The 24,726-nt window shown below is 45.1% G+C and overlaps 1 protein-coding gene across 4 annotated transcripts in view; it reads right to left on the bottom strand.

The window, feature by feature from the left end:
• LOC143764731 (stimulated by retinoic acid gene 6 protein-like) overlaps positions 1 to 24,726 on the bottom strand; it is a 211,061-nt gene that overhangs the window by 145,371 nt on the left and 40,964 nt on the right. For 2 of the 4 annotated variants that reach the window (XM_077250616.1, XM_077250626.1), the window contains exon 3: positions 14,361 to 14,461. The exons of the other annotated variants lie outside the window; for them this stretch is intronic. In XM_077250616.1, the coding sequence (XP_077106731.1) occupies positions 14,361 to 14,461 (101 nt within the window). The remainder of the gene's footprint in view (positions 1 to 14,360; positions 14,462 to 24,726) is intronic. 4 annotated transcript variants of the gene reach the window in all.

Raw genomic sequence — 24,726 nt, 5'->3', positions numbered from 1 at the left:
GACATAATAAGCAAGCTGGACAAAAAACCAAACAACTGAAAATCAGCACTTAGCTTATCCTGAAAGATCTGGGAGCAGGTAGGCAGGAACCAAACAGAGCACATCTGAATACATTGATAGCCGGCAAGGGAATGACAGAAAGGCCAGGTAAAATAGGAAACACCCAGCCTCTGATGGACAGGTGGAAACCAAAGGCCGCAACCCACCAAAGTCACCCAGTACCAGCAGTAACCACCAGAGGGAGCCCACAAACAGAATCCACAACAGTACCCCCCCCTTGAGGAGGGGTCACCGAACCCTCATGAGAACCCCCAGGGCAATCAGGGTGAGCTCTATGGAAGGCGCGGACCAAATCAGTCGCATGAACATCGGAGGCGACCACCCAGGAATTATCCTCCTGACCATAACCCTTCCACTTAACCAAATACTGGAGTTTGCGTCTGGAAACACGAGAATCCAAGATCTTCTCAACAACATACTCCAATTCTCCCTCCACCAGCACCGGAGCAGGAGGCTCAACCGAAGGAACAACGGGCACCTCATACCTCCGCAACAATGACCGATGGAACACATTATGAATAGCAAACGATGCTGGGAGATCCAAACGAAAAGATACAGGGTTAAGAATCTCCGAGATCCTATAAGGACCGATGAACCGAGGCTTGAACTTAGGAGAAGAGACCTTCATAGGGACAAAACGAGAAGACAACCACACCAAATCCCCAACAAGAAGTCGGGGACCCACGCGGCGACGGCGATTAGCAAACTGCTGAGTCTTCTCCTGAGATAACTTCAAATTGTCCACCACCTGATTCCAAATCTGATGTAGCCTGTCCACCACCACGTCCACTCCAGGACAATCCGAAGACTCCACCTGACCAGAGGAAAAACGAGGATGAAACCCCGAATTACAAAAAAAAGGAGAGACCAACGTGGCAGAACTAGCCCGATTATTAAGAGCAAATTCGGCCAGTGGCAAAAAAGCAACCCAGTCATCTTAATCAGCAGAAACAAAACACCTCAAATAAGTTTCCAAGGTCTGATTAGTTCGCTCCGTCTGGCCATTCGTCTGAGGATGGAATGCAGACGAGAAAGACAAATCAATGCCCATCCTGGCACAAAACGTCCGCCAAAATCTAGACACAAACTGGGATCCCCTGTCAGAAACGATATTCTCCGGAATCCCATGCTAACGGACCACGTTCTGAAAAAATAAAGGGACCAACTCAGAGGAGGAGGGCAACTTAGGCAAGGGCACCAAATGAACCATCTTAGAAAAGCGGTCACACACAACCCAGATAACGGACATTTTCTGTGAAACCGGAAGATCAGAAATAAAATCCATGGAAATGTGCGTCCAAGGCCTCTTCGGGATGGGCAAGGACAACAACAACCCACTGGCCCGAGAACAGCAAGGCTTAGCTCGAGCACACACTTCACAAGACTGCACAAAGGTACGCACATCCTTAGACAAGGAAGGCCACCAAAAAGACCTGGCCACCAAGTCTCTAGTACCAAATATTCCAGGATGACCAGCCAACACAGAAGAATGGACCTCGGAGATGACTCTACTGGTCCAATCATCCGGAACAAACAGTCTTTCTGGTGGACAACGATCCGGTTTATCCACCTGAAACTCCTGCAATGCACGTCGCAAGTCTGGGGATACGGCGGACAATATTACCCCATCCCTAAGGATACCAGTAGGCCCAGAGTCTCCAGGAGAGTCAGGCACAAAACTCCTGGAAAGAGCATCTGCCTTCACATTCTTTGAACCTGGCAGGTATGAAACCACGAAATTGAAACGAGAAAAAAACAACGACCAACGAGCCTGTCTAGGATTCAAACGCCTGGCAGACTCAAGGTAAATGAGATTCTTGTGATCAGTCAAGACCACCACACGATGTTTAGCACCCTCAAGCCAATGACGCCACTCCTCAAATGCCCACTTCATGGCCAAAAGCTCCCGATTACCCACATCATAATTGCGCTCGGCGGGCGAGAATTTTCTAGAGAAGAATGCACATGGCTTCATCACCGAGCCATTAGAACTTCTCTGTGACAAAACCGCCCCCGCTCCAATCTCGGAAGCATCAACCTCAACCTGAAAAGGAAGTGAAACATCTGGTTGACACAACACAGGAGCAGAAGAAAACCGGCGCTTAAGTTCCTGAAAGGCCTCCACAGCCGCAGGAGACCAATCAGCAACATCAGCACCCTTTTTAGTCAAATCAGTCAATGGTTTGACAATACTGGAAAAATTAGCAATGAACCGACGATAAAAATTAGCAAACCCCAAGAACTTCTGAAGGCTCTTAACAGATGTAGGTTGTGTCCAGTCACAAATAGCCTGAACCTTGACGGGATCCATCTCAATAGTAGAAGGAGAAAAAATGTACCCCAAAAAAGAAATCTTCTGGACTCCGAAGAGACACTTTGAACCCTTCACAAACAGAGAATTGGCCCGCAGAATCTGAAACACCTTCCTGACCTGTAGAACATGAGACTCCCAGTCATCAGAAAACACCAAAATATCATCCAAATACACAATCATAAACTTATCCAGATATTCACGGAAAATATTGTGCATAAAGGACTGAAAGACTGACGGAGCATTGGAGAGTCCAAAAGGCATTACCAAATACTCAAAATGGCCCTCAGGCGTATTAAATGCGGTTTTCCACTCATCACCCTGTTTTATCCGCACCAGATTATACGCACCGCGAAGATCTATCTTAGTGAACCACCTAGCCCCCTTAATGCGAGCAAACAAATCAGTTAATAATGGCAATGGATACTGGTATTTGACCGTAATCTTATTCAGAAGGCGATAATCTATACAAGGCCTCAGGGAACCATCTTTTTTAGCCACGAAAAAGAAACCTGCTCCCAGAGGGGACGAAGATGGACGAATATGTGCCTTTTCCAAGGACTCCTTAATATAATTCCGCATAGCAGTATGCTCTGGCAGTGACAGATTAAATAAACGACCCTTAGGGAACTTACTGCCAGGAATCAATTCTATAGCACAGTCACACTCTCTATGAGGAGGGAGCGAATTGAGCTTAGGCTCCTCAAAAACATCCCTATAGTCAGATAAAAACGCAGGGATCTCAGAAGGAGTAGATGAAGCGATTGAAATCGGAGGTGCATAATCATGAACCCCCTGACATCCCCAGCTTAACACAGACATTGTTTTCCAGTCCAGGACAGGATTATGAGTTTGTAACCATGGCAGACCAAGCACTAGTACATCATGTAAATTATACAGTACAAGGAAGCGAATCACCTCCTGATGAACGGGAGTCATGCGCATGGTCACTTGTGTCCAATACTGCGGTTTATTCATAGCCAATGGTGTAGAGTCAATTCCCTTCAGAGGAATAGGAACTTCCAGAGGCTCCAGACTAAAACCGCAGCGTTTAGCAAATGACCAATCCATAAGACTCAGGGCAGCGCCCGAATCCACATAGGCATCGACGGAAATGGAAGACAGTGAAAAAATCAGAGTCACAGACAAAATGAACTTAGGCTGCAGAGTACCAATGGCAAAAGATTTATCAACCCTTTTTGTGCGTTTAGAGCATGCTGATATAACATGAGCTGAATCACCACAATAAAAACACAATCCATTTTTCCGCCTATAATTTTGCCGTTCACTTCTGGACTGAATTCTATCACATTGCATAGTCTCAGGTGCCTGTTCAGAAGACACCGCCAACTGGTGCACGGGTTTGCGCTCCCGTAAACGCCGATCAATCTGAATGGCCATAGCCATAGACTCATTCAGACCTGTAGGCGTAGGGAACCCCACCATAATATCCTTAATGGCCTCAGAAAGACCATTTCTGAAGTTTGCAGCCAGGGCGCACTCATTCCACTGAGTAAGCACCGACCATTTCCGAAATTTTTGACAATATATTTCCGCTTCATCATGCCCCTGAGAGAGGGCTAATAAAGCCTTTTCAGCCTGAATCTCTAGGTTAGGTTCCTCATAGAGCAATCCCAATGCCAGAAAAAACGCATCCACACTTTTGCCGCGAGATTACTCAGGCTGGAAGCCAAACTCTGGACATCCATGTTAAACAGCTAAGATCAGAGCCATTCAAGGGTTAAGAGGAGGTAAGAAGCAGCTAGACAGCAATTAAGGGCTAGGCAGCAAAACTCTGAAGGGAAAAAAAAAAAAATTCCCTTAAACACTTCTTTTTCTCCTGCTTCAGCCCAAACAATTAACACTTTGTGGGCCGGCTATACTGTCATGAATCCCCAATGGCTAGGGATAGCACAGAACAAGCAAAGCACATTAGATAACGGACGAGCTCTAGGGTGATGGAACCTGGGCTGACCGCTGCCCTACGCCTGACAAACGCAACTAGAGATAGCCAGGGAGCGTGCCTACGTTGGTTCTAGACGCCACGCACCAGCCTAAGAGCTAACTAGTACTGCAGAGAAAATAAAGACCTCACTTGCCTCCAGAGGAATGAACCCCAAAAGATATAGTTGCCCCCTCACATGTATTGACGGTGAAATAAGAGGAAGGCACACACATAGAGATGATATATATAGTTTTAGCAAATTGAGGCCCGCTGTAAACTAGAAAGCAGAACGATACAAAAGGGGACTGAGCGGTCAGCAAAAAACCCTAATCAAAAAAACCATCCTGAGATTACAAGAACCCATGTGCCAACTCATGGCACATGGGGAGAACCTCAGTCCACTAGAGCTACCAGCTAGCATAGAGACATAATAAGCAAGCTGGACAAAAAACCAAACAACTGAAAATCAGCACTTAGCTTATCCTGAAAGATCTGGGAGCAGGTAGGCAGGAACCAAACAGAGCACATCTGAATACATTGATAGCCAGCAAGGGAATGACAGAAAGGCCAGGTAAAATAGGAAACACCCAGCCTCTGATGGACAGGTGGAAACCAAAGGCCGCAACCCACCAAAGTCACCCAGTACCAGCAGTAACCACCAGAGGGAGCCCACAAACAGAATCCACAACAGGAATGTACGGACCCGTGAAATATTTTTGAGTTGAAGTCGGCAGGAAGTGGAAAGGGCTTGAATATGTGGTTTGAAAGAGAGATCAGTGTCAAGGATTACCCCAAGGCAGTGAGCTTGTGGTACTGGGGAGAGTGGGCAGCCATTTACTTTAATGGATAGGTCCGTTGGTGGGGTCAAGTGAGATGGGGGAAAGATGATGAATTTTGTTTTGTCCATGTTAAGTTTTAGAAATCTAGCGGAGAAGAAGGATGAAATAGCGGACAGACATTGTGGGATTCTGGTTAGTAGGGTTGTGATATCTGGTCCAGAGATGTAGATCTGTGTGTCATCAGTATAGAAATGATACTGAAAGCCGTGAGATTCTATGAGCTGTTCCAGGCCGAAGGTGTAGATGGAGAAGAGCAGGGGCCCTAGGACTGAACCTTGCGGGACTCCGACAGATAGGAGGCGAGGTGAGGAGGTGGTGTGCGAGTAGGAGATGCTGAATTTCCGGTCTGTTAGGTATGATAAGATCCAAGAAAGGGTTAAGTCAGTGATGCCAAGAGATGAGAGGGTCTGTAATAAAAGAAAGTGGTCCACTGTGTCAAAGGCAGAGGACAGGTCCAGGAGGAGGAGTACAGAGTAGTGTCGCTTGGCCTTGGCAGTTAGTAGGTCATTGGTGACCTTAGTTAGGGCAGTTTCAATGGAATAGTGTGACCGGAAGCCAGATTGTAAGCAGTCAAAGAGGGAGCAGGAAGAGAGGTGGGAGGACTATTCAAGATGGACGTGTTCCAGTAGTTTTGAGGAATAGGGGAGAAGTGATATAGGGCGATAGCTAGATACAGAGGATGGGTCAAGAGAGGGCTTTTTGAGGATAGGTGTGATTGAGGCATGTTTAAAGCTTGAGGGGAAAATGCCAGTTGTTAGTGATAGGTTGAAGAGATGGGTTAGGGTTGGGATGAAGACTTTGGTGAGGTTTGGATGAAGTGGGATGGGATCGGGTCAAGTGCACAGGTGGTGAGATGCGATCTTGAGAGTAGAGTGGAGAGTCAATCTTCTGTAATGGTGGAGAAGGTGGAGGGCTGGACAGTTGGGAGGAAGGGCTCTGTGGGTTGTCGACCAAAACTGTCTTTGATGTCATCAATCTTCTGCTTGAAAAAAAAGGCAAAGTTTCCAGCTGAGATGAGTGAGGAGGGAGGAGGTGCTGGGCGACGGAGGAGAGAATTGAAGGTGTTAAATAACTGTTTAGGGTTGTGAGACAGGGAGGATATGAAAGCTGAGAAGTAGGTTTATTTAGCTGTGGCGAGTGTGACCTTGAAAGTAGTGAGGGACTGTTTGAATGCGATTAAGTGCTCATTGGAGTGGGATCTTTTCCATCTCTGCTCAGCAGCCCTGGAAGCCCGTCTCAGTTCTTTGGTCAGGCTGGTGTGCCAGGGCTGTCTGTTGATTTTGCAAGCTTTGGTTTGTGTGAGAGGGGCAACAAATTTCGAAGCTACAGCTATAGTGGTATTATATAGAGAGGCAGCGGCATTCGCATTGTGTAGAGAACTTATATCTGTAAGAGGGAGGAGGGATTTAGAGAGTGAGGGTAGATCGAGATGTTTAAGATTTCTGCGAGAGTGTGCAAGTTTGTGGGGTGGGGAGTGTAGACAAAGAGTGGAGAGGGAATAGAATATGTATGTATGTATATATATATATATATATATATATATATATATATATATATATATATATATATACACACAGTACAGACCAAAAGTTTGGACACACCTTCTCATTTAAAGATTTTTCTGTATTTTCAGGACTATAAAAATTGTACATTCACACTGAAGGCATCAAAACTATGAATTAACACATGTGGAATTATATACTTAACAAATAAGTGTGAAACAGCTGAAAATATGTCTTATATTCTAGGTTCTTCAAAGTAGCCACCTTTTTCTTTGATGACTGCTTTGCGCACTCTTGGCATTCTCTTGATGAGCTTCAAGAGGTAGTCACCAGGAATGGTCTTCCAACAATCTTGAAGGAGTTCCCAGAGATGCTTAGCACTTATTGGCCCTTTTGCCTTCACTCTGCGGTCCAGCTCACCCCACACCATCTCGATTGGGGTCAGGTCTGGTGACTGTGGAGGCCAGGTCATCTGGCGTAGCACCCCATCACTCTCCTTCTTGGTCAAATAGCCCTTACACAGCCTGGAGGTGTGTTTGGGGTCATTGTCCTGTTGAAAAATAAATGATGGTCCAACTAAACGCAGACCGGATGGAATAGCATGCCGCTTCAAGATACTGTGGTAGCCATGCTGGTTCAGTATGCCTTCAATTTTGAATAAATCCCCTACAGTGTCACCAGCAAAGCACCCCCACACCATCACTCCTCCTCCTCCATGCTTCATGGTGGGAACCAGGCATGTAGAGTCCATCTGTTCACCTTTTCTGCGTCGCACAAAGACACAGTGGTTGGAACCAAAGATCTCAAATTTGGACTCATCAGACCAAAGCACAGATTTCCACTGGTCTATTGTCCATTCCTTGTGTTCTTTAGCCCAAACAAGTCTCTTCTGCTTGTTGCCTGTCCTTAGCAGTGATTTCCTAGCAGCTATTTTACCATGAAGGCCTGCTGCACAAAGTCTCCTCTTAACAGTTGTTGTAGAGATGTGTCTGCTGCTAGAACTCTGTGTGGCATTGACCAGGTCTTTAATCTGAGCTGCTGTTAACCTGCGATTTCTGAAGCTGGTGACTCGGATAAACTTATCCTCAAAAGCAGAGGTGACTCTTGCTCTTCCTTTCCTGGGGCGGTCCTCATGTGAGCCAGTTTCTTTGTAGCGCTTGATGGTTTTTGCCACTGCACTTGGGGACACTTTCAAAGTTTTCCCAATTTTTCGGACTGACTGACCTTCATTTCTTAAAGTAATGATGGCCACTCGTTTTTCTTTACTTAGCTGCTTTTTTCTTGCCATAATACAAATTCTAGTAGTCTATTCAGTAGTACTATCAGCTCTGTATCCACCAGACTTGTGCACAACACAGCTGATGGTCCCAACCCCATTTATAAGGCAAGAAATCCCACTTATTAAACCTGACAGGACACACCTGTGAAGTGAAAACCATTTCCGGTGACTACCTCTTGAAGCTCAAGAGAATGCCAAGAGTGTGCAAAGCAGTCATCAAAGCAAAAGGTGGATACTTTGAAGAACCTAGAATATAAGACATAATTTCAGTTGTTTCACACTTTTTTATTAAGTATATAATTCCACATGTGTTAATTCATAGTTTTGATGCCTTCAGTGTGAATGTCAAATTTTCATAGTCGTGAAAATACAGAAAAATCTTTAAATGAGAAGGTGTGTCCATACTTTTGGTCTGTACTGTATATATATATATATATGTGTATATATATACAGTATGTATATATATATATATATATATATATTTTTTTTTTGTTTCATACAGAGCTAAATAGCCGAATAGCCGGTGATTCAATTGTCGGCTTTTGTTAAATCATTACCGAACCCGACAGGATATGAGACATGGTTTACATACAGTAAATCATTGCATATCTGTTAGATTTTTATATGTCCCTCACTAATAATGTTAGTAGTGTGTGTGTAATTTAACACCTACAGCTCCTAAATTTTAAAGGATTAATTCACGGAAAAAACTGGCGTGGGCTCCAGCACAATTTTCTCCGCGAGAGAGGGAAAGCCAGTGACTGAGGGCAGATATTAATAGCCCAGAGAGGGACCATGGTTATTGCCCCCCGCTAAAACCATCTGCCACCAGCCACCCTAGAAAAGGTGCATCTGTAAGATGTGCCTATTCCGGCACTTAGCCTCTCTCTCTTCTCACTGCCCTGTAGCATTGGCATATGGGGTGTGACGGGGTGTACGGCAGAGCAAGAAGGGACAACAGGCCAAGGGATGATTCCACAGATTTATTATCAAGAACGCTGGAACAACACATGCAGGTAGATCTACAGAGTCCCCAATTAGTCCAACGGAACAGGTTCAGGGGGCACCTCCCGATAATCCTTGTGCCAGCTAACAAAACAATAGTCCACACGAGTCCAAGGGATTTCAAAACAATCCCACGAATGACGAGATATGTCCTCAGCTCAAGTCTCGTCCCGTTCGCTTCCACAGTCACAGATGTACGTGGGGTCTTGCCTCAGCTAAGAATCCCCACTCCTTCTCCTTCCAAAAGTCAACTCACATCTGAACTCAAAATAAGAATGGATTGTCTGAGCTCCTGGGATCCACCCATGAAGGGGGGTAGGGGTCACACCTTCTATTCAATGGCTGGGTCCAACAGAAGATTCCAGACTAGTCGACTCCGTAGTATGTACATTTGACTAGCCACCTGCTGTGAGGAAGAATGGCTATTCCTTCCTAGTGATGTTGACAAAGCTTAATTACATTATAGCTTAGGGCTGCAAGTATTGGGGGAAGGAGACATTTTGTTACAGATTAACTCAAAGCACAAGAAAATACATATATTACAGCTAATAGAAACCAGAGAACAGTTATATACATCAAATGGCATACTATTAAAATACAGGTCAGGGCAAAAGTACATATCATGACAATCCCTTCCCCTCCCAATTTGTGTACGTACCAGGGACCTCTACAGGTCGCTGGTTAAGTACACACAGGCAGAGCGTAACGTACAGGTGGCTTCATGCAGCCCCGAATTGGCATCGTAGCTCTCTCACATCATTGCCCAGGAGAACATCTGCAGGCAGACCTCCCATCACCCCAACCACACATCGCCTGACCCCAAAACCAAAGTTCAGATCCACAGTGACTGTGGGAATAGTCCTCCAATGTCCACCAGCCAGTTCAATAACAATCCCAGGTCCTCTATGGATTGCCTCAGGCCGAACCACTCGGGGATCAGCCAGTGTGAGGAAAGCCCCCGAGTCACAAAATCCAATAAGTCTCTGTCCATCCAGCATGACCTCCTGCAAGTGCTTACCTCGATGAGCAGACGTCACCATAGCTGCAGGTCGCACACCATAAACTCCTAGCGGTGCAACATGGGTGGGTGAGGCACTAGGCCAGTCCTCACGTAGTGGTGACACGTCTTCCTCCATGGCACTTGGCTGTACGTAATTAATAATACGACTGGGTACAGGATCAATCCTCATTTGAACAGCTGGGCAGGAGGCTTGCAGATGCCCTGGCTGCCCACATCGATAGCATCGGTGCTGGGTCTCACTCCATCCAAGGCGTCCTCTTGGGCGAGGGGTAAGGGAACCTGGAGGCCGGCTCCCACCTGAAGGTGCTGTAGGGGTTTGAGGACGACTCCTCCATGGGCTGGCTGGGCATGAGGCCTGCAGATGCCCCGGATGCCCACAACCATAACACCTGCGCTCTGCTACTTCCTCTCCTCGTCGTATTCCAGAAAACGCAGTAGAAGCAACTGGACGGACATTTACACGGGTATCAGCATGAGGTGGTGGCTTAGAGGAACGGGGAACAATGGGGACAGAAGAACTGGGGGCCACCGGGGTTGTGGGGCTGGTAGGCCTCTCTCGATCCTCTAACAGAACCCTCCACTGAGGCTTGATGGTGAGAACCTCATCAGCGAGAGATGCAGCTTCCTCCACAGTGGCTGGTCTCCTCTCACGCACCCATTCCCAGATCTCAGCAGGGCACTTGAAGTAAAACTGCTCTTTTAGGATAACCTAGAGAAAGGTCTCCCAGGTTAAGGCCTCCTCTGCTTCCAGCCAGCGATTACATATTTGATTGAGTCTGTGGGCTTACATCTTGAAAGACACTTCCTCATTGCAGGCTAAAGTACGGAACGGAGTCCTGTAAGTGTCTGGCGTCACAGCATAATGTTCTAGAATAGTCAGTTTAATCTCCGCATACTCACAGTTCTCTCGAGGGCCCATGGCTCTATAGGCTGCGGCAGCTCCACCCTCTAAGAGCCCCACCAGATGTCGGACTCGCTCCCTGTCCGGGACTTCCATTAATCGACACTGATGCTCAAAGTCCTGGAAGAAGCTCTCAATGTCGCCTGCAGCCTCATTAAACGGCTTGAAGTCTTTGCGGGACACTCTGGGAAGTTCCCTCATGGTGGGTGCTGGGGTTCCAGTCTGTCTGGAGCTTCTAGCTGCTTCCAAAGCGATCTGCCTCTCCAGCAATGCCATCTCCTGAGCTCTGTGAATGGCCTCCCTCTCTCTCTCCTCGGCTCTGTGAATGGCCTCCCTCTCCTCGGCTCTGTGAATGGCCTCCCTCTCCTGAGCTCTGTGAATGGCCTCTCTCTTATCGTCTATTGTGACCTCCTCTCCCAGGAATGCCAACTCCTCCTCGTACCACACAACCCACTGACTCTTTTGGGTATTTACCTCCGGCTGCAGTCTTTCCTCCATTTGCTGTGAGGATCCTTCCTCAGCGTCATCTTGCAGGCGAACTCCTTCCAAAGCCTCAATTAGCTGCTCCTTGGAGAGTCCTTTAAAACGGACTCCTACTTCACGGGCCTTTGATTGTAGGCTCCCCAAAGTCCAGTTCTTGTACTCTGCGGTGCTGGTTCCCGATGTTGGGCCATTGTCCTCCATTCCTTCTGCTCTGATCCCGCTGCTTGCCACCAGTTTGTGACGGGGTGTACGGCAGAGCAAGAAGGGACAACAGGCCAAGGGATGATTCCACAGATTTATTATCAAGAACGCTGGAACAACACATGCAGGTAGATCTACAGAGTCCCCAATTAGTCCAACGGAACAGGTTCAGGGAGCACCTCCCGCCACCCTAGAAAAGGTGCATCTGTAAGATGTGCCTATTCCGGCACTTAGCCTCTCTCTCTTCCCACTGCCCTGTAGCATTGGCATATGGGGTAATAAGGGGTTGAAATGCCAGCTGATTTTCCCACACTGAAGAGTTCATTTGAGTTCATGCCGCCAGGGGGTGCAGCTTTGGTGACGGCACCCCTAGTCACCGAAGCTCCGTTCCATGCATTTCGTTCATTCCCCAGTCTTTTACAGCCGGGAGCGGCCGCATTAGCAGTGCTCCCGGTTGTAAAATGTAAATGTCCCCAGATGTGGATTACTGTGTGGGTCTTGACTGTACGGCGGACAGGTATGGGATATTGTTGCTTTTTAATTTTGGCATTTTTTACAGGAGAACAAGGGCTTTGCCTGGATTGAGAGTGCAATAAAGATGTTAAAACCTGTGTGTTTAATTATTTCATTAAAAAACTTTATTCTTAATGTGTATGTATTTTTAACCCTTTCATACTATTGGATTAACAATGGATAGGTGTCTTATTGACACCTTTCCATTATTAACCAGGTGTAATGTCACCTTACAATAGCAAGGTGACGTTAACCCCTTATTACCCCATATGCCAATGCTACAGGGCAATGGGAAGAGAAAGGGGTGACTGGGGGCAGATGTGGGGGGGGCTGTGCTATATACTACGTGTCTGCTATGTACTACGTGGTTGTGCTATATAGTATGTGGCTGCTATATACTATGTGGCTGCCATATACTATGTGGCTGTGCTATATACTATGTGGCTGTGCTATATACTATGCGGCTGTGCTATATACTATGTGGCTGTGCTATATACTACGTGGCTGTGGTATATACTACGTGGCTGTGTTATATACTACGTGGCTGTGTTATATACTACGTGGCTGTGCTAAGCGCGACATACATACATACATATTCTAGAATACCCGATGCATTAGAATCGGGCCACCATATAGTGTATATATATATATATATATATATATATATATATATACACCTATACTATGTGTAGACATTTATTTTATCTATTCTATTTTAACCTGTCAGTGTAATTTTACTGTAGACTGTACTGAATTGCCAGCTTTTCTATAGAACACTGGTGCGTATTTCTCGCAAGTCACACTGATCGTCCATGTGATGTGTGAGTTTCTTGCACCCATTGACTTTCGTTGGCGATTCTTGGCATATATACAGTGCAAATCGCAGCATGCTGCGATTTCTTTCGCACGTATAATACGGACGAGAAAACAACGGATGATAGGAGCTGCCCCATAGATTAACATTGGTCCGAGTGCTATGCGATTTTTTATCTCATAGCACTCATCCCTATTACTAGTCTAGTGTGACTCCGGCCTTACTACAAAATCTGAGGAATCTGCTCCAGACATAGTGAGGGCTTCAGGCCTCTGATCTTACATCGTTATTGGGACAGTAAAACTTTCACACCACTTGTCTAAGCTAATGAAGGAGTCAGTCTCTGAGCTCAGTTTTTGTTTACTTAAATTTCCATTTATTAGGTTATGTCTCTGCTCTTTTGGCGTGCGTGCATGTGTGTGTGTGTATATATATATTTGTGTTTCTTCAGATACTTTGTTAGACCATGTCTGATGAAGTGACCTAAGAAGTCTTGAAAGTTTGCTTTGTAACATCATTTATTTTTGTTAGCCATTAAAAGGTATCCTAACTACAAAATTATTATTTCGTTTTTTTTCCCTCTGAGAACAATCTTTTTTCAACTGGATAACACGGTTCTAAACCTTTTTTCTTTTAACATTGCAGCATAATGTGTAGTAGTTATATCTTGACTATATACAAGAGCGCTTGCTCTGCCGAGCTATCCTGTGTTCTCCACCAATGAGCTGCTGTTAAACATCTCTGGCCAAGGTTATTTTGTTGAGAACAAAAGGATTATAAGTCCAAAATCTGACATTCTGGACTCTTAATTCCCCCGATATCACTTGTTGGAGGAGAGTCAGACTGATGTCCAAGCTTGCCGAAAATAGTTTAATGTGTATGGGTCCTATAGGTGCCCCAACAGTGCCCCTTGAAATGTGTAAGATGTGATTCTGGGTTTTTAGTTGCTTGAATTGTAAATGTGGACTAAGTAAAGCCTCAGGTTTTATGGGAATGCTGGAGGTTCTCTTGTCCTTCTGTGACAAACTCCAATGTGGGCCATTACTTCGTATTTACTTGAGCACATACATACATACATACATACTGTTTCTGTGTTTTTGCTTTGCGATGGGATATGTAATTTAATTATTAAAATTATTTATTACATTATTTATTAGCTGAAATTTACTTTGACTTTAAAATTTACATGTGTAAAAAAATTCAGGCTTTTATAATAAGTGCCTTAAAGGAATTTTCTGGTCAGAAGATATGTTTAGGCTAGGTCAGTTTCAGATTTGTGGGGCTCACATGTTAACAAATTGAACAGAGCGCAACTGAATAGCTGCATTCAACGTGTAGTAGCCATACCGAATACTGCAGGGCCGCTCCTTTCATGGTTACATCAAACCAGTGCTGAAACTTATAAACAGCTGAATAGTGGGTGGTCATTTCTGCTTGGATGACCCCTTTAATACTTATAGCAAGAAAATGGCATGAAAATACCTACATGACAAATCCAAATCGCCTATCAAGAAGTTGGAGCTTATCATCAAATCTTGACTTATTGATTCGTCTCTCAAGAAAGGAAAGGGCTAAAATTATAAGAACCTTGAAAGAAAGAGAATTTAATATTATAAACATCCATATACAAGATAATCATTAACCTAACACAATCAATTTTTGGAGTATATTGTGTACATATAACACATTTAAAAATTATTCATGTGACTATGTAGGTAAATAAATTTTTTCCTTTTTGCATTTTTTTCTCCATTTTTCAGTAACTCTCACTGAACAGCGAATCTGAGTCTGAAGAGTCAGCGTATGTCCACGATCGCACATTCAGTATTTGGTCAGTATTTTACCTCAGTATCTGTAAGACAAAACCAGGAGTGGAGCAATCAGAGGAAAAGTATAATAGAAACACGTCACCACTTCTGTATTTATCACCCACTCCTGGTTTTGGCTTACAAATACTGAGGTAAAATACAGTACTGACCAAATACTCAACGTGTGACCGTGGCCTGTGTCTGGAAGAGTCTAAAGACTGGAATTGCCCTGTGCGCTGTAAGCCATGAGGATTTCAGGTTGCATGATCAACCACTCAAACAATGCTTTGGCCAGTTGTTAAACAAGCAGCCATCTCAGTTGGTTCTTCCATACACAGGAGCACTCATTCAGCCGGGCGATACTGTATTCTCTATGATAGAACCATCGCCAGACATGTCTGGTGATAGCTTACACGTAGGAGATAAAAGCGAATGGAAGTACGAAATCGGTACGAAAAGTACCAAAGTACGAAAAGTACATTTCCATCTACAATCAGTTTTCCGGGGACCTCATGCATATCAGACTGTAGTCTGAACTCGTCAATATTGGTAGGTTCGGCCGACATTAGTCTAAAGTCTAATGTGCATAGAGGGATTTAAGAGGGCTGTACCAGTACTAACCCTTCAAGAATATTTATTAGCATTTTGTTTATAGGTTCTTGTGCTACAATCGAATGATATCAAAAGTGAGTAGTGGGCAGGTAAAGGCACGGAATAAGGTGAGCAGCCTCTTAGCACTATAATAGATGCAGATGCTCACTTTCATGTTACTACAGTGCATGTGCTGGATGAGCTGCAATATGGTTCCACTAGAAATACAGTAGGGTGCCATCAAAGGATGAAAGGGAAATATTTTTGAAAATGTGCAATATTTTAAGCTAATGTAAATATAGCAAGTGCCTTAAAATTTGGTGGTCTATATGATGCAAAAAAAATGAGATACTAGAACAACCCCTTTAGGCTATACAGTGTTTATATATATATATACATACACAGTGCCTTGCGAAAGTATTTGGCTCCCTGGAACTTTTCAACCTTTTCCCACATATCATGCTTCAAACATAAAGATATGAAATGTTAATTTTTGGTGAAGAATCAACAACAAGTGGAACACAACTGTGAAGTTGAACGAAATTTATTGGTTATTTAACATCTTTATGGAAAATCAAAAGCTGAAAAGTGGGGCGTGCAATATTATTCGGCCCCGTTACTACTTTCAGTCCACAAACTCACTCCAGAAGTTAATTTTGGATCTCTGAATGATCCAATGTTGTCCTAAATGCCTAATGATGATAAATATAATCACCTGTGTGTATTCAAGTCTCCGTATAAATGTACCTGCTCTGTGATCATCTCAGGGTTCTGTTTGAAGCACAGAGAGCATCATGAAGACCAAAGAACACAACAGGCAGGTCCATGATACTGTTGTGGAGAAGTTTAAAGCCGGATTTGGATACAAAATGATTTCCAAAACTTTAAACATCCCAAGGAGCACTGTACAAGCGATCATATTTAAATGGAAGGCGTATCATACCACTGCAAATCTACAAAGACCCCGCCGTCCCTCTAAACTTTCATCTCAAACAAGGAGAAGACTGATCAGAGATGCAGCCAAGAGGCCCATGATCACTCTGGATGAACTGCAGAGATCTACAGCTGAGGGACAGTCTGTTGATAGGACAACAATCAGTCGGACACTGCACAAATCTGGCCTTTATGGAAGAGTGGCAAGAAGAAAGCCATTTCTCAAAGATATCCATAAAAAGTGTTGTTTAAAGTTTGCAACAAGCCACCTGGGAGACACACCAAACATGTGGAAGAAGGTGCTCTGGTCAGATGAAACCAAAATCAAACTTTTTGGCAACAATGCCAAACGATATGTTTGGCGTAAAGGCAACACAGCTCTTCACCCTGAACACACCATCCTCACTGTCAAACATGGTGGTAGCAGCATCATGGTTCGGGCCTGCTTTTCTTCAGCAGGGACAGGAAGATGATTAAAATTGATGGAAAATGGATGGAGCCAAATACAGGACCATTCTTGAAGAAAACCTGTTGGAGTCTGCAAAAGACCTGAGACTGGGACGGAGATTTGTCTTTCAACAAGACAATGATCCCAAACATAAAGCAAAATCTACAATGGAATGGTTCACAAATAAACGTATCCAGGTGTTAGAATGGCCAAGTCAAAGACCTTAATCTAATCGAGAATCTGTGGAAAGAGCTGAAAACTGCTGTTCACAAATGATCTCCATCAAACCTCACTGAGCTCGAGCTGTTTGCCAAGGAAGAATGGGCAAGAATTTCAGTCTCTCGATGTACAAAACTGATAGAGACATACCCCAAGTGACTTGCAGCTGTAATAACAGCAAAAGGTGGCGCAACAAAGTATTAAGTTAAAGGGGCCGAATAATACTGCACGCCCCATTTTTCAGTTTTGGAATTTCCACAAAAATTTAAAAATAACCAAAAAATTTTGTTCAACTTCACAATTGTGTTCCACTTATTGTTGATTCTTCACCAAATATTTACATTTGGTATCTTTATGTTTGAAGCATGATATGTGGGAAAAGGTTGCAACGTTCCAGGGAGCCGAATTCTTTCGCAAGGCACTGTATTCTTAAGACAGTGCAGCCCACAGACTCTCCAGAGGAAGTTATTCCAGCAATTGATATGGTCAGCACAGGCCCAAGAAGCCTCTGTCGAAGGGAAAGTACTAGGAAAAGTAATCATCTCAGCTGCAGGCAGACTGGAAATACACCCCAGACCGCCCGTGCTATCCTTGCCTGTCCGGGCCTGCACACCCCTGGAAGGAGTAGAGATACAATTGGAGCCAACTGCTATGGAGAACTTACCACAAGGGGTCCTAGTCGCATGAACACTGGCTACCGTGAGCGCAGGAAAGTACTGGTACGCTGTATAAATCTGAGAGAACAACCGCTGATCTTGTCTCCTAAGAGTGAGTAAGCCCAAATTGTCGGCATGCCAGAAGAATTGATGTTACCCCCAGACCTTCCAATTGACCACAAAGAAAGAAGATCCTTGGATTGTGGTTATAGAAGCTTCCTCTGTGTCAGAGTCATTACAACAGAAAGAGGGACGGAAAATACTTGATCGAATGCGGGCCGAGCTTTTGGGGCTTATATTTACTCAGATGCAGCAAGTGGAAGTCCGACTGGGACGCTATCGAGATGTGTTCGCCCAGCATGAAGATGACTTTGGCTGCTCCACCGCCATCACCCACGAGATTCTAACAGGGCAAGCGGCACCCATAAGAGAGCGCTATTGGCAGATTCCTCCACAACTCTATCAGGAGGTGAAAGGGATTCTCTCCAAGATGTTGCAGAACAGCGTGATCTGGGAAAGCCAGAGCCCGTGGGCCGCTCCAATTGTCCGTGTCCAAAAAAAAGACGGGACCCTCAGATTCTGCGTGGATTACCATAAATTAAATGCCTGTACCGTTCAAGACTCGCCCTAGGACATGCAAAGTATTTCTCCACGCTGAATCTGGCAAGCGGCTACTGGCAGGTACCAATGTCGGAATACGAACTAGCAAAGATGGCCTTTATATTACCAATGGGGCTGTTTGAATTTAACCGAATGCCGTTCGGACAGGCAAATGCATCGGGAACTTTTCAGCGACTGATGGAGAAGTGTCTGGAGGACTTGAATTTTGATGCCACGCTGTTATACTTGGATGACATAATCGTTTATGCTAGCACATTTGAGGAACACCTGCAGCGATTAGAGCAAGTATTGAGCCGGCTCCAAGAACAGGGCCTAAAGGTGAAACCTTTCAAATGCCATCTGTTCCAAACCCAGATTGAGTACCTGGGGCATATCGTTTCAGCTGAAGGAGTAAGACCATCCCCAGAGAAGCACACAGCAGTAAGGGACTGACCCACCCCGAAGACGGTAAAGGATATAAGGACCTTCTTGGGTCTAACTGGCTACTACTGATGGTTCGTGAAGAATTTCACACACATCGTGAATCCACTGCTGGAACAGTACAGGCAAATGCCTCAAAGAGTATACTGAGATGGAGAACTTTCACAGATCCAGCTCTGGGCAGCCCGGCAACAACTGCCCAGCAAGAATGAGAGAGAAGCCCTTACCACTGGAGTGCTGCAAATACTCCGGCAGTGGGAAAGGTTATACCCGGAAGATGGGCTCCTGTACCGGAAAGTTCAGCCACAGAAAGCTTTGACAGTTATATGGCAGGTGGTGATCCCAGAGACGCTTACACATGAAGTAGCCAAGGAGGCTCATGAAAAAGGAGCACATTTTGGTCCCGAAAAGACCCTACGCTGGTTGCAGAAAACAATTTATCATCCCTTGCTGAAAACAGCGGTTGAAGAGGTGTGCCGGCAATGTAGGAGCTGTGAGCTATCGAAGCCTCTCGAGCAGAGGACCCCTATCCAAACGGTGGTGACCTTAGCATGATGGACATGTTGATGATTGACTATGTAACAATTGGACCAGCCTGCCAAGGATACAAACATTGTTTGGTGATGGTGGATCATTTTACTAAATTTGCGGTAGTAACCCCAACTAGAGACCAAACTGCAGAATCTGCAACCCATGGTATCTGTAAGAATTTCATACAAGTTTATGATTGTCTGAAGAGGATCCATTCAGATCAGGGGGCCTGCTTCCTAGGCAAAGTGATGGAGGAGCTGCATGGCTTATATCGGATTGAAAAGTCACGGACAACCCCTTATCACCCTCAGGGTAACGGGGTTTGTGAACATTTCAACCGCACTGTCATCCAAATGTTGAGGACCCTGGAGGAGGATCGTAAGGCCCGTTAGCAGGAATTTGTGCCAGAGCTGATATGGGAATATAACAACAGAGTCCATAACACTTTGGGACATACACCTTACTCCCTACTTTTTGGCGGGACTGGCAAGGAGATTACTGATCTGGAACTGGACCCATAGGAGGACTACCCACGGATGGGGGTGTCCAACTGGGTGCAAGAACATCGGCATCGATTGCAGACCCTGTATCACTTGGTACGAACTAGGTTTCAAGAGTTGGAACATGGTGCAGTGGCCCCACTGCGAGGGACAGCTCTACAGGCCAGAGATTGGGTGCTGGTGAGAAACAAGCAAGCTCGGCAAACAGTGGGAAGAAACACCACACCGGGTCGTACGTCGGGTCCGCCCTGGAGGGCCAGTCTACAAGATTTGACCCGGAGAGGAAGAAGGTGCCCCTTCCCGAGTGGTGCATTGAAACATGCTCCGGCCATGTGTATCTCACGATCCGAATGTAAAAGAAGAAGAAGAAGAGGTTTCTCCAAGCCCTCCATTAATTCAGGTCGAGGAAGAGGAGGATGCGAAACAATTGCCAGTTGGAGAGAAAGAAGAACAGACACCTGAGACTTCTTTAATTCCAGAAATGACTGTTCTACCTGAATTGGGAGTGTCACCAGCCCTGTTAGTGCAACCAAATACAACCATTTCTCATGACTCAACAGAGACTCCCAGTTTACGTCACTCTGAATGCTTAACTGCAGGAAAACCTCCTAACCAGTTTGATCAGGAGCATTTCGTCTAGCGACAAATTGTGGAATGAATAGGAGAATGCAAACGCCTGCTGCAAGAAATCTCACCCGTGGAATGGCGAGCATAAAGAAGGGGGGAATGTAAGGAAGAGAGATAGTCACGGCGTGCCTTTTCCAAAGTGAGTCCGGAACCATCGGTGCTGTCACCCGTGTTGCAGGGGGGAGAGTTTAGTTCCCCAGACAGGCTTTTGAACTTAAGACCAGGGAGCGTGGAGGACATAAAAGAGCGACAATACCCAGGAACCAGCTCAGTTTGGGTGGGAAGCGATAGTGTGTGGGTACAGAGTGCAAACCTTCCTGCACAGCACGGTCAGGAGGAAGTAGGCCTGAGCCAGAGGGGCCTACGCCAGCTTACTGGAGACCACAGGCGCAGACGCTTCCAGAAACCTCTGACTGTGCTTACTCCCATAGCGTTACTGACCATGAGTGATTCCTCCCTGCAGCAAGACCGTAGAAGACGCACTGCCAGATGGGACCACCAGGCTGCAGACAGTGTGGCTACCTGACATACCTGCTTCCGTACTATGTCGGTACTTAAGAGAAAGGACTGTTCCTCCTTCAGTGATTCTTCTCATTGAACTCAGAGCCTGCAACCAGACATTCCAGGACCACCGATGACACCAGACTTCAAGGCCCTTTCCATACCAGGACAACAGCGGATTCTTCAAGCATTCAGGCAAGAATGCCACCGCGACCATCTCAGAGACTACTCCTCATCAATGCCGGAGTGATAAGTTTGATGCTTTTGAACTCTTCTTTATCTATTCATATACCTGTTGCCCCTAAGTTAACCGTATACAGTTTTACTGTCCTATCCTCCATTTACCCCCTCCCTGTGTGTAGTAACGCTGTTAGATTAAATTCCTCTGTTAACCCTTGCTCTGTCTCCGACCATTACTGCATCCTCTCACCTGCTTTCATATGTTGTGTATGTTCAATAAATGCATTCAATACTTGGACGGGGCTCCTTTTGCATCAATTACTGCATCAATGCGGTGTGACATGGAGGCGATCAGCCTGTGGCACTGCTGAGGTGTTATGGAAGCCCAGGTTGCTTTGATAGTAACCTTCAGCTCATCTGCATTGTTGGGTCTGGTGGCTCTCATCTTCCTCTTGACAATACCCCATAGATTCTCTATGCGTTTAAGGTCAGGTGACTTTGCTAGCCAATCATGCACAGTGATACTGTTTTTTTTAAACCAGGTATTGGTACTTTTTTCAGTGTGGAAGGGTGCCAAGTAGCCCATGTCCTGGATACGTCTGTGTGTGGTGGCTCTGAAGCAATGACTCCAGCAGCAGTCCACTCCTTGATTGACCTAGCTGTGTGGCATGGCACATTGTCCTGCTGGAAAAAATAGTATTTAGAGTTGGGAAACATTGCCTGAGCAGAAGGGATCAACTAATTTTTCCAGGATAACCTTGTATGCGGCTTGATTCATACATCCTTTGCAAATAACAACCTGCCCAATTCCAGCCTTGTTGAAGAATCCCCAGAGCATCACCGATCCTCCACAAAATTTCAAAGTGGGTGCAAGACACTGTGGCTTGTACACCTCTCCAGGTCTCCACCTAACCATTAGACGACCAGTTGTTGGGAGCCTGTTACGAACTGTTCCTGGTGTGCACCCCAGCTGCCATTTGCCATTCCTTTTGTAGGTCACTTGATGTCATCCTGTGGTTGCTGAGTGACATTCAAATAAGATGATGGTCATCCCGGTCAGTGGACAGTCGTTTTCACCCTCTACCCATCTGTAGCTTTGTTGTCCTCAGTGTTTGCTGCTTGAACTTGTTGTAATGGACAGCCGTCTTAGAATTTTTAAGGATGGAGGCAACATGACGCTCATGGTGTCCCTCTGCTAGTAAAGTCAGAATTTGAGCCCTTCTTTTCCTCACTCAAGACTTTTCTTTTCAATGCCTTTGGCATGGTTAAAAGTTATTTTTGCATTCCTATTACTTTTGGGATATTACTAGTACTTGTTTTGCCATCCAGCTTGTCCTATTGCAATAGGATTGTGAACACCACAGCAGTGTTTTTTATACTCTCCTTCGTTAAATAAGATTTGATTCAGGTGATCATCACCTAATCAAAAGCACATTAAGTAGAATGAGGTGTACTCTGGTGCAGTGGTCTCTTAGTTTTTGCCAGAGCTATATATATATATATTTATATACTGTATATGTGTGTGCATATGTGATGATGTTCGTCCTTCGTAGTCGAAGATGACCATGACTTCAGGGTTAGAAGAGAATTAGTAGTTATGGGTCTGGAGGTGGCTGATGAGTCCAATCCGGGCCCTGAAGGTTCGCCCACATACTTGACATAAGGAAGCAGATGTGGTCAGTACACCAGATTCTACTTGTGCCTTGCGGACAGCGCGCTTTCTTTTTGCGTCAAAGATTTTCCTATCTTCTGCTGCACGTGCTCCAGAGGTGATTCTGCCCCACCAACCCGGACAATCCAGGGCAAGCTCTTCCCATTCATTGGTGTTGACTTCCGGGTTTTTGTGAGACACCTTAAGGCAGTCTTTATAGCGCTTCTTCTGCCCCCCAACTGCTCGCTTTCCTTGGCACAGTTCTCCATAGAGCAGTTGTTTTGGTAGTCGGCTGTCAGGCATTCTAACCACGTGTCCAGCCCACCTGGCTTGGACTTTCAGCAGGAGAGTGTAAACGCTGCAGAGCCCAGTTTGTTCCAGAATTGCCGTGTCCGGGACATTGTCTTGCCACCTGATGTGTACAGGTCCTTCTCAAAAAATTAGCATATAGTGTTAAATTTCATTATTTACCATAATGTAATGATTACAATTAAACTTTCATATATTATAGATTCATTATCCACCAACTGAAATTTGTCAGGTCTTTTATTGTTTTAATACTGATGATTTTGGCCTACAACTCCTGATAACCCAAAAAACCTGTCTCAATAAATTAGCATATCAAGAAAAGGTTCTCTAAACGACCTATTACCCTAATCTTCTGAATCAACTAATTAACTCTAAACACATGCAAAAGATACCTGAGGCTTTTAAAAACTCCCTGCCTGGTTCATTACTCAAAACCCCCATCATGGGTAAGACTAGCGACCTGACAGATGTCAAGAAGGCCATCATTGACACCCTCAAGCAAGAAAGACCCAGACCCAGAAAGAAATTTCTCAACAAATAGGCTGTTCCCAGAGTGCTGTATCAAGGCACCTCAATGGTAAGTCTGTTGGAAGGAAACAATGTGGCAGAAAACGCTGTACAACGAGAAGAGGTGACCGGACCCTGAGGAAGATTGTGGAGAAGGACCGATTCCAGACCTTGGGGAACCTGAGGAAGCAGTGGACTGAGTCTGGTGTGGAAACATCCAGAGCCACCGTGCACAGGCGTGTGCAGGAAATGGGCTACAGGTGCCGCATTCCCCAGGTAAAGCCACTTTTGAACCATAAACAGCGGCAGAAGCGCCTGACCTGGGCTACAGAGAAGCAGCACTGGACTGTTGCTAAGTGGTCCCAAGTACTTTTTTCTGATGAAAGCAAATTTTGCATGTCATTCGGAAATCAAGGTGCCAGAGTCTGGAGGAAGACTGGGGAGAAGGAAATGCCAAAATGCCTGAAGTCCAGTGTCAAGTACCCAGTCAGTGATGGTGTGGGGTGCCATGTCAGCTGCTGGTGTTGGTCCACTGTGTTTCATCAAGGGCAGGGTCAATGCAGCTAGCTATCAGGAGATTTTGGAGCACTTCATGCTTCCTGGCACCTGCTCACAGTGCCAAAACCACTGGTAAATGGTTTACTGACCATGGTATTACTGTGCTCAATTGGCCTGCCAACTCTCCTGACCTGAACCCCATAGAGAATCTGTGGGATATTGTGAAGAGAAAGTTGAGAGACGCAAGACCCAACACTCTGGATGAGCTTAAGGCCGCTATTGAAGCATCCTGGGCCTCCATAACATCTCAGCAGTGTCACAGGCTGATTGCCTCCATGCCACGCCGCATTGAAGCAGTCATTTCTGCCAAAGGATTCCCGACCAAGTATTGAGTGCATAACTGAACATTATTATTTGATGGTTTTTTTGTTTGTTATTAAAAAACACTTTTATTTGATTGGACGGTTGAAATATGCTAATTTATTGAGACAGGTTTTTTGGGTTATCATGAGTTGTAGGCCGAAATCATCAGTATTAAAACAATTAAAGACCTGACAAATTTCAGTTGGTGGATAATGAATCTATAATATATGAAAGTTTAATTGTAATCATTACATTATGGTAAATAATGAAATTTAACACTATATGCTAATTTTTTGAGAAGGACCTGTATATTTATATACTGTGTATGTGTGTGCATATGTATGTATGTATTGATTGCATGAATGATGGAGAAAGATATATACATTTTAATAAAGATAACAACTGCACAAATGGCAGCTATAATTCTATAATTTAGTGCTATAATCAATTTTCATAATTGGACAATACTCATCCCCCCAAAAAAGGGTA

The sequence above is a fragment of the Ranitomeya variabilis genome, chromosome 1 (genome assembly GCF_051348905.1).
Source record: "Ranitomeya variabilis isolate aRanVar5 chromosome 1, aRanVar5.hap1, whole genome shotgun sequence".
Taxonomy (NCBI): domain Eukaryota; kingdom Metazoa; phylum Chordata; class Amphibia; order Anura; family Dendrobatidae; genus Ranitomeya; species Ranitomeya variabilis.
Note: the sequence above shows the minus strand (reverse complement) of the source record. Positions and strands in the feature narration are given on the sequence as shown.